This window comes from Pimephales promelas, chromosome 14 (assembly GCF_988280905.1).
Source record: "Pimephales promelas chromosome 14, fPimPro1.hap1.1, whole genome shotgun sequence".
NCBI lineage: Eukaryota > Metazoa > Chordata > Actinopteri > Cypriniformes > Leuciscidae > Pimephales > Pimephales promelas.
Genome location: NC_142782.1, coordinates 2865784 through 2876773, shown reverse-complemented (window position 1 = coordinate 2876773; position 10990 = coordinate 2865784). Strand labels below are relative to the sequence as shown.

The window sequence follows — 10990 nt, the reverse complement described above, 5'->3', positions numbered from 1 at the left end:
AAACGTTCTTTGGACGTTCACGACGCTCTGTGAGCAATTTAGGCCTATGTTTTTAACTTTTTATTAACCGGAAGAAAGATTCTTCGTTGTCCAGAAGGTTCGCTACAGTTCTAAAAACGTTCCCTGTTCGCTGGGATTATGTTGGGTTTTTGAGTTTGATTATGGCTTGAGTTAAAAGTACCCAGCTTCAAGCCTGGTTCTGTGATATGGCAGGGGCCGTCAAAGGGCCCCAGGACTCTCAAAAGAGCCCAGCCTCATGGCGGTGGTCCTGAGATATAGGAGAGGTCCCTAAACTGCCCCAAGTAAATAAAGTTTATTTACTTATTTATTTAGGGCCCCCCAAGGGCTTCAATATCCTTCCCATTTCTTTATGATGTTGTGGCTGCTGGGGTTTATTTATAACAGTAAACAAAGTCAATTTCAGGAATAACATAGCCTATTTAATAATCACGATTAATCCCATCTAACATAAAAGTTTGTTTATATCCTATGTATTTGTAAATATAGACATACACAGACAATAATAAATATATAATCCACTTATAATGTACTACAGTATATTTATTATTATTGTAAAACAAATTCTATAGATTATTTTTGTAAAACAACACAAGAAAAATAATAATAATCAAATTGAGTATAGACCATATAGTTATAAACATGCCATCCCAGACAGCCGCATAGTGTCGGCCCAGATCAGGTACCGACACTACCTGATAGCACACGTACATCACAGAGACGTCTATTTGATGTGCGTGTTCACATCTGGAAGGCGTATTTTTTAGAGTGTTTGCTCATCTGCAATACTTGACGCCTATAGGACGTTTCCAGTCAGATGTCAAATAGACGTTTAGAAGATGTCTTTAAGATGTAATGATTTAGAATGTATGTTAAACTCAGATGTTAGTAAACAGCAGATGCTTTACAGATGAAGTGATCTTTAACAGACATCTTGCAGACGTACGTGTGCTATCCTGGGATATGTGAGAGCATACTGCCCTCTTCTGGCACAAAGCATGAAGTGCCTTTCAGTAACCTTCTCAGTGTAATGCGACTGGTGTTTCTATGTCTATCACTTGCCATTCGGAAGAAATGGGGTTGGTCACCAGATCTTTTCCCAACCCTTCCCTGTTCATGGCGTGGGACTCACACACACACACACACACGCATTCACACTTACGGACAATTTAGCGTCTCCAATTCCCAGATACTGCATGTTTAGGTAGAAGATGCAAACTCGAACCGGAGACCTCAAAGCTGCCCTCGTTGATGTTTTGTCATGTGTAATTTTGGTTGCACTTCATTTTACAGTACGTGTTCTTACAGTGTAAATATCTAAGAAAGTACTGGGCAATATAAGGGAATTACATTGGTTAAAGTGATAGTTCACTTTGAAATTAATTTTTGGTTTTAGCTTACCTCAAGGGCATCCAAGATATTTCCACAGTAGTTTCAATTTTGATATTTTTAGGTCAAACCGTTCTTGTCAGTCAGTCATATAATGGAGGTCTATGGTCACCACCTCAAAGAGCATGCACAGAGAAGTCTAAATTAAACATGATTTAATGACTCGTAAATGTAAGTACACATTGATGGCCTAAGACACGAAACGAGCGGTTTGTGTGAGAAAACGAACAGTTTTCATATAGTTCTTACCTCTTGCGCCCTCAGATCGCTTCCGGTGCAGACTGAAGAGCCCGCGCCCACAGATCACTTGGACGTGGCTGTGATTACACGAGGTAAAAACGATATAAATACTGTTCGTTTTCTCACACAAACCGCTCATTTAGTGTTTTAGGCCATCAATGTGTACTTACATTTATGAGTCATTAAATCATGTTTAATTTGGAGTTCTCTGTGCATGCTCTTTGAGGTGGTGACCATAGACCTCCATTATATGACTGACTGACAAGAACGGTTTGACCTAAAAATGTAAAAATTGAAAATACTGCGGAAACAAAGACACCTACATCTTGGATGCCCTTGAGGTAAGATAAAACATATCAACAATTTATTTCAAAGTGAACTATCCCTTTAAGGTTAGGCTCAGGGTTAGTACCTTGTTATTACAGAGTTTTGCAAGTACATAGTATGTACATAAAGTGCTACAATATATATATATATATATATATATATATATATTTCATTTAAAAACCAGCATATTTAATCAAATGTATTAAATATGTAAGCATAAATCACAAAATAATCCAAGAAAATATTTCATTTAATTTGTCTCTCTATTAAAAACAGTATATCTTTAAATACGAGGTCTGTGATTATTACAGTAATTTGTGTGTCTAGAAAAGGGTTTTATTTCTCAGCACCGTCCAGTATCATCAGAAGAAATAAGTCTGTTCATATGCAGAGATGTTTGCCACATAAACAGGGTTGTAGTTGTATATGAGCGCGCTGCTCTCTTCCGCCGCGTCTCTGAAGTGGTGTGTGCTTCTCCTTGCTGAAAACACACAGATGCATGTGTTCATTTAGCACTGCATTTATCATCCAAACGTATACAAACAAGGAACATCACAAACAAACAAGTAAACAAGTGAGAGACTGTAATTACCCTCATTAACAAAGAATTCAGCCAGTAAGGATGAGATGCGCACAGCATTGCTGGAATGAGGAAAGTTGTAGCGCGGGTCCCACTGAAAGCGGTTCACCTCTGGGTGCCACTGAACCCCATAGAAAGGGTGATTCCTGCCTGCACACACACATCACTCATCATTTACACGGTGTATGGTTGCTTGTTTGTAATGTAAAAAATATGTTGTTTTTTTACCTTCCATTGTGGAAACAAACTCAAGGCCGTTTTCTGCTATGTTTGTGGACAGCACTGAGAAGAAGCCTTTCAGTTTCTCGTTACCCATAAATGCCTGAGAAAGAGGAATAGGAACTCATTGCTCGCTGTTTTTGTTATTTAGATTAGAATGATTTAAATGAACATATATGGTGTGTTTATAAAGCATGTACCTCTTTAGTCACTCCGTAGTGGTGGAAGTTTGCAGTGAGTGGTTCCTGAGACAACGCTTTACGGAGGTCAGGAGGAACGCTAGCAAACATACGACTGGATGGAGCCTCTGTTAGTGGAGGATATACAAGCACAGCTGATGATCTCAACCACAGCAACTATTACATTTAAATGATATACTGGTTATATATATATATATATATATATATATATATATATATATATATGCCCAGATCCGGCCCACATCTGGTACACAATGGAATCCACACATACCAAATGTGGGCCGGATCTGGGCCGACATTGTGTTGCTCCCTGGGATATACATATATAGTATACACTGTAAAAAATATTTTCTAGATATGTTATCACAACATATTTTCTTTTGTCAAATCAACTTTATAATAATTTATTTAGTTGAGATAACTTTAAAACGTTAATACGAGATAACGTTACGAGATAACGTTAAAAAAATCTACTTCATTGCATCAACTCACTTCAATCAACTTAAAATTTTAAGACAACCCAGGTTACTTACTTTTTTAAGTTAAACCAACAATATTTTTTTACAGTGTAGTAATCACAACATTTTTTCTTTTGTCAAATCAACCTAAATAATTTATTTAGTTCAGATGGTTAAATGAATCTCCTTCATTGTTTTAACTCACATTTTCCAGTTCAATGAACTTAAAATTTTAAGGCAACCAGGTTACTTACTTTTTTAAGTTAAACCATCAATATTTTTTTACAGTGTACTGTATGTAGATATATATATATATATATATACTGTGCATGTGTGTGTGTGGACATATATATTAACAAACTTTTATGTTGGAAGCAATTCATCGATTTAATATATAGCTGTAAGCTTAAATGTATAAATGTAAATTGGAATTTATAATTTTTTACACAATATATATACATATTTTAATTATAAATAACATTTTTTGCTTAAATGTATACGGTATGGGTGTATTTATACATACAAAATAATTATAAACAGTACACACATATTATGTAAACAAAAACTTTTATTTTGGATGCGATTAATCACGATTAATCATTGCCCAGCAGTCTATAGTTATTGCTATTGTCCTCGGTAAGAATGGGCCTTAAAGGGGTGGTTCAGGATTTAAGACATCGGGCCTCATTTCCAAGTTAGCCTGGGGGTTATTTATCAGTGGAGACTGTTTTCAAAAAAATTCATCCAGTCAACGATAACTGCTAGCCTGCCATTAAAAACAGTTCTACCCACTATTATACATAAATATAAATATTTGATATATTAATAACACATTTTTCTTAAATATATACATGCATGTGTGTGTATTTATATATACAAAATAATTATACACACCACACACACATATATTATGTAAACACAAACTTTTATTTTGGATGCGATTAATCGCGATTAATCGTTTCACAGCCCTAGTCCAATGTCGAAAATCCTGAACCACCCCTGTAAGGCCCAATCTTATCTTTCTAAAGTAGTGCTGGGCAACGATTAATCGTGATTAATCGCATCGAGAAATAAATGTTATTATACCATGGTCTGGGTGAATACTCGATTCTGATTGGCTGCAGGGTGTCCGTTAAAAAGTGATAGAGGACACCTAGTAAAGTAGTTCTGGTGAAACTGCCTGTTTACCATTCGAAATGAATAAATAAATGCGCTGCCTACAACGGCTGTGAGTAACCATAGCAACAGGCAGTCACATGCTCTATCATCTAACGTTAGATATTATAGCCTAATACAACAATGCGCGACTTCGTGCTATTTCTTTTAACATTTATGGAGACTATGGCAACTTTGACGACTGGTATGCTGCTGAAGAAAGAAAAAATGTAAATAAAACGGAGAAAATTACACCGCTGCTGCTCTGCTCCATTGAACTCTATTGGTAACGACGTAACTTAGCTAACTTGCGACCATAGCTAGTTGGATAACGATGCTTTCGGGAAACGCACCCCTGAATGAGACCCTGCGGGAGTTTTACGCAGCTATCCAGACAACCAAGGCAGGAGAAGGCTGAACGTTACAGCGTTTCAAGCCTAAGGAGCCTGAGGCAAATCCTCTCTTTGATCTGATTAATTTATTGCCCTCTATAACGTTAAGCGCAAATCGCTGGAGATCAGAGCTAATTGTTTTTTTATTGTTGTTTGATTAATTGTTTTATGTGTAATAAAAAAAAAACTATGCCTACCTTTGTGTTTCATGAAAAAAAAAAATGCATTTGTGAAACTGAAGGGATACGAGCTAAGCGGACTATATATCCGGTTGCTAAATAAACAGTCAGGCAGGCAAGGCAAGTTATTATTTGTAAAAACTAGATTTAGCCTAATTAAAATATAAACTAATGTTTTATTTGGCAAGTGACCATGGTATAAGCGGGTTAATGCCCTCCGAGGTGTCCATTGTCAGGTTTTAATGGACTTCGGCGGAGGCAACCGTCCTCCGCTGCGCGTCGGCCGGTTTACGCCTCGCCGTCGTCCATTAAAACCTGACAATGGACACCTCGTCGGGCATTAACCCTTACTTATACCATGGTCTGGGTGAATACTCGATTCTGATTGGCTGCAGGGTGTCCGTTAAAAAGTGATAGAGGACACCTAGTAAAGTAGTTCTGGTGAAACTGCCTGTTTACCATTCGAAATTAATAAATAAATGCGCTGCCTACAACGGCTGTGAGTAACCATAGCAACAGGCAGTCACATGCTCTATCATCTAACGTTAGATATTATAGCCTAATACAACAATGAGCGACTTCGTGCTATTTCTTTTAACATTTATGGAGAATATGGCAACTTTGACGACTGGTATGCTGCTGAAGAAAGAAAAAATGTAAATAAAACGGAGAAAATTACACCGCTGCTGCGCTGCTCCATTGAACTCTATTGGTAACGACGTAACTTGCGACCATAGTTGGATAACGACGATGCTTTCGGGAAACGCACCCCTGAATGAGACCCTGTGGGAGTTTTACGCAGCTGTCCAGACAACCAAGGCAGGAGAAGGCTGAACGTTACAGCGTTTCAAGCCTAAGGAGCCTGAGGCAAATGACCCTCTCTCTTTGATCTGATTAATTTATTGCCCTCTATAACGTTAAGCGCAAATCGCTGGAGCTCAGAGCTAATTGTTTTTTTTATTGTTGTTTGATTAATTGTTTTATGTGTAATACAAAAAAAAAAACTATTCCTACCTTTGTGTTTCATGAAAAAAAAATGCATTTGTGAACCTGAAGGGAGCTAAGCGGACTATAGGCTAAATATCTCCGGTTGCTAAATAAACAGTAGGCAAGGCAAGTTATTATTTGTAAAAACTAGATTTAGCCTAATTAAAATATAAACTAATGTTTAAAAATGTTTTATTTGGCAAGTGACCATGGTATAAGCGGGTTAATGCCCTCCGAGGTGTCCATTGTCAGGTTTTAATGGACTTCGGCGGAGGCAACCGTCCTCCGCTGCGCGTCGGCCGGTTTACGCCTCGCCGTCGTCCATTAAAACCTGACAATGGACACCTCGTCGGGCATTAACCCTTACTTATACCATGGTCTGGGTGAATACTCGATTCTGATTGGCTGCAGGGTGTCCGTTAAAAAGTGATAGAGGACACCTAGTAAAGTAGTTCTGGTGAAACTGCCTGTTTACCATTCGAAATTAATAAATAAATGCGCTGCCTACAACGGCTGTGAGTAACCATAGCAACAGGCAGTCACATGCTCTATCATCTAACGTTAGATATTATAGCCTAATACAACAATGAGCGACTTCGTGCTTTTAACATTTATGGAGAATATGGCAACTTTGACGACTGGTATGCTGCTGAAGAAAGAAAAAATGTAAATAAAACGGAGAAAATTACACCGCTGCTGCTCTGCTCCATTGAACTCTATTGGTAACGACGTAACTTGCGACCATAGTTGGATAACGATGCTTTCGGGAAACGCACCCCTGAATGAGACCCTGCGGGAGTTTTACGCAGCTGTCCAGACAACCAAGGCAGGAGAAGGCTGAACGTTACAGCGTTTCAAGCCTAAGGAGCCAGAGGCAAATGACCCTCTCTTTGATCTGATTAATTTATTGCCCTCTATAACGTTAAGCGCAAATCGCTGGAGCTCAGAGCTAATTGTTTTTTTATTGTTGTTTGATTAATTGTTTTATGTGTAATAAAAAAAAACTATGCCTACCTTTGTGTTTCATGAAAAAAAAAATGTATTTGTGAACCTGAAGGGATACGAGCTAAGCGGACTATAAATATCTCCGGTTGCTAGATAAACAGTCAGTCAAGTTATTATTTGTAAAAACTAGATTTAGCCTAATTAAAATATAAACTAATGTTTTATTTGGCAAGTGACCATGGTATAAGCGGGTTAATGCCCTCCGAGGTGTCCATTGTCAGGTTTTAATGGACTTCGGCGGAGGCAACCGTCCTCCGCTGCGCGTCGGCCGGTTTACGCCTCGCCGTCGTCCATTAAAACCTGACAATGGACACCTCGTCGGGCATTAACCCTTACTTATACCATGGTCTGGGTGAATACTCGATTCTGATTGGCTGCAGGGTGTCCGTTAAAAAGTGATAGAGGACACCTAGTAAAGTAGTTCTGGTGAAACTGCCTGTTTACCATTCGAAATTAATAAATAAATGCGCTGCCTACAACGGCTGTGAGTAACCATAGCAACAGGCAGTCACATGATCTATCATCTAACGTTAGATATTATAGCCTAATACAACAATGAGCGACTTCGTGCTATTTCTTTTAACATTTATGGAGAATATGGCAACTTTGACGACTGGTATGCTGCTGAAGAAAGAAAAAATGTAAATAAAATGGAGAAAATTACACCGCTGCTGCTCTGCTCCATTGAACTCTATTGGTAACGACGTAACTTGCGACCATAGTTGGATAACGATGCTTTCGGGAAACGCACCCCTGAATGAGACCCTGCGGGAGTTTTACGCAGCTGTCCAGACAACCAAGGCAGGAGAAGGCTGAACGTTACAGCGTTTCAAGCCTAAGGAGTCTGAGGCAAATGACCCTCTCTCTGATCTGATTAATTTATTGCCCTCTATAACGTTAAGCGCAAATCGCTGGAGCTCAGAGCTAATTGTTTTTTTTTTATTGTTGTTTGATTAATTGTTTTATGTGTAATAAAAAAAAAACTATTCCTACCTTTGTGTTTCATGAAAAAAAAAAATGCATTTGTGAACCTGAAGGGAGCTAAGCGGACTATAGGCTAAATATCTCCGACTCCGGTTGCTAAATAAACAGTAGGCAAGGCAAGTTATTATTTGTAAAAACTAGATTTAGCCTAATTAAAATATAAACTAATGTTTAAAAATGTTTTATTTGGCAAGTGACCATGGTATAAGCGGGTTAATGCCCTCCGAGGTGTCCATTGTCAGGTTTTAATGGACTTCGGCGGAGGCAACCGTCCTCCGCTGCGCGTCGGCCGGTTTACGCCTCACCGTCGTCCATTAAAACCTGACAATGGACACCTCGTCGGGCATTAACCCTTACGTGTTTACATAGACTACAGTACAGTATGTATGAGTACCTGAGCTGAAGTTGAGCGGATAAGTGACATTCTCGGCTGTCGTCTTGCTCAACAGGTTCTGTCCGGACACCAGCACAGTGAGCAGCTGAAACCCCAGGCATGTTCCCCAGATGGGAAAGTACTCGCCCTCCTCGTGTGCCTGAGTACAGAACAGACTTTTTTTTTAAAACTATCAGTGGAAACCTGTTGATTCATTCATTTTAGCTCAATATGATGCTAAAGAATCAGGAAAACTACTGAAATAAAGACAGTGGCATTTAACTAATAGTTCAGGAGACACGAGGAGCACATTGATCATCACTTACAGTACAAACATGACTTTTACTGTAATTCACTGACCTTAAGGGCCAGTGTGAAGTAAATCCCAGCAGTGTGAGCAAACTCAGACGTCTCCAGGCTCACAGAGCCTCCGATGAGAAGAAGACTGATTGGCAGACAGATATCTTATGAAAGTTATGCTTTTGTATTTTGCTTCGTTCAGACATGACACGAGGTGTTAATACAGTATTTAGGGCATAAATGTAGGTCTGCGCAGATAAATATTAAGAATTAATTATGAACTGGTAGAATTGATGAAATCTAGGTTACTTCAATTATGTATTCTGTGCTGTAATACAGCATTTTCTATATGTATCTAATGGCCTAAATCTGGAGAATGTAACGATCATGTATGAATAATTCAGGAAACGCCATCATAACAATAAGGAACTCATTATTTTGAGTTTAGTGTGAGAATACTGTTGGAGAACATACCCATTTATTGACTTGAAGATTTTTTCATGTTCTGCAAAACTCTGGTTTAGCCTGTAACATAAAATGTAAGTTTGTATGATTGCTTAAATAATGCATTGTGGACACCGATTAGCTGATTTAAATTAATTATTAAATCAGCTAATCATTATTTCATTTCATATTCGATAATGCGGGATTCTCTTTTAATGTACAGTTTTTGTTATTTATTTATGGCTGAAATGGTTAATAACTTAGTCACCAAGTTTTGTGTATTCATATTTGATGTATTATTTCCTGACTAAATAATGAACATAAATGGCATGGGAACACGTACTTGTGAAAGAGAAATGTGCTTAATTGTATTGAATGTACACTTGTACTCTAATTCAAATCTTAAAAGTATATTTATATTTTTAAAAAAAACTGTAATCGCACATAATGTAATATTACTTAAATAAAATCCCAATTTCAACTTTAAAAAAAGTTGTACCTATTTTATATCATTATGTTTAATAATCTTTTGTCACACTTCAAAAAAGTAAACGTATTTTGTGTTGACTAACATACTAAAGTAGGCCTACTTGATTATTGATTAAAAACAACAGTGTTATTCAATATAAAATGTATAGCAATATTCAGCAGTAAACTTTCACCATATTTCAAAATCAACAGATTTATGAAATTACATATTAAGACGTAGGCTACTAGGTTGCATTTAAAATTTAAACTATAAAACGAGTAAAATGCAATTAAGTGCTCAGAAACATTACCTTCAGCTCGTATAAGTATAGGCTTTCCTTTTATTATTTCGCTAAAAACTCATTTTAAAGTATGCAAAGTGTACTTCTTTTTCACAACGGAATTCGAATCAATGAATCGGTTCCTGAAATGAATCGAATCAATGCTAACAAGAAGAACCGAACAGAACAAGATTTACCTAACTGGCACAACTCTGGCTCCTCCAGATTCGATGTACTTCACATATGATGAAGGGATGTAGGTCTTTCCAAATATTTTCATAGCCTCTCTGTCAACCTCTTGCGTCAGAATCCCTACAGACGAAGTTTGAAGACGTTAAGAACACATTTAGATTGTTAGCAAAACAAGAAATTAAGGGGATGCTATTGAATCATATGTTGACATATAGTACTATGAATACAGGAGTTTTACCGATGATCGGTGTGTTGTTCTCAGGCTCGTTTCTCTGCGGGTGTTTTACCGGAGACGCGGCGCACAGCGCGAGAACGCACACGCACGGGAGCGCGCTGAAGCCCATTCTCACTCACTCGGACCTGGAGCCAGATGTGCTCGTTCGGTCACATAATCGGTTTCATATAGTGTGCGAACTGAAGGGAAGTCATGAGATGGGCGGGGTTTGTACTTTTAAGAGGAAGGAAAACAAATAAAGGTTTACACCTACACCAGTAAATACCGCTAACACACCAGTTAACACTTCGAGAAATAGCCTAGACTCCACACACCAGACCAGAAGTTCCTGAAAGTTTTAGGAACTTGTATTTTCCTAAACGTTTCTCACAACAAATGTTTATCACGAGCTGTGACATCAGCAGTTTTGAGCTTTATTCTGTGGACTTCGAGAGTGAACAGACTGGAATTTAAAATTATTAAAATAGAAGTGTTATTTTAAATTGTCATAATATTTTTAGAACAAAAAATGCAGCATGAACTTTACGCAAACCAACTTTGCCATTGTGAAGAATGTACCGGACT

The 10990-nt window shown here is 37.9% G+C and overlaps 1 protein-coding gene across 1 annotated transcript; it reads right to left on the bottom strand.

The window, feature by feature from the left end:
* Positions 1-2206: 2206 nt before the first annotated feature.
* gghl (gamma-glutamyl hydrolase like) lies at positions 2207-10614 on the bottom strand. The gene is made up of 9 exons (XM_039674546.2): positions 10430-10614; positions 10197-10311; positions 9281-9331; positions 8867-8951; positions 8528-8666; positions 2974-3080; positions 2783-2876; positions 2567-2704; positions 2207-2455 (listed from the first exon to the last, which is right to left on the bottom strand). The coding sequence occupies exons 1-9, from the start codon at positions 10533-10535 to the stop codon at positions 2337-2339; spliced, it is 954 nt and encodes a 317-aa protein (XP_039530480.2). The 5' UTR covers positions 10536-10614; the 3' UTR covers positions 2207-2336.
* Positions 10615-10990: the final 376 nt, after the last annotated feature.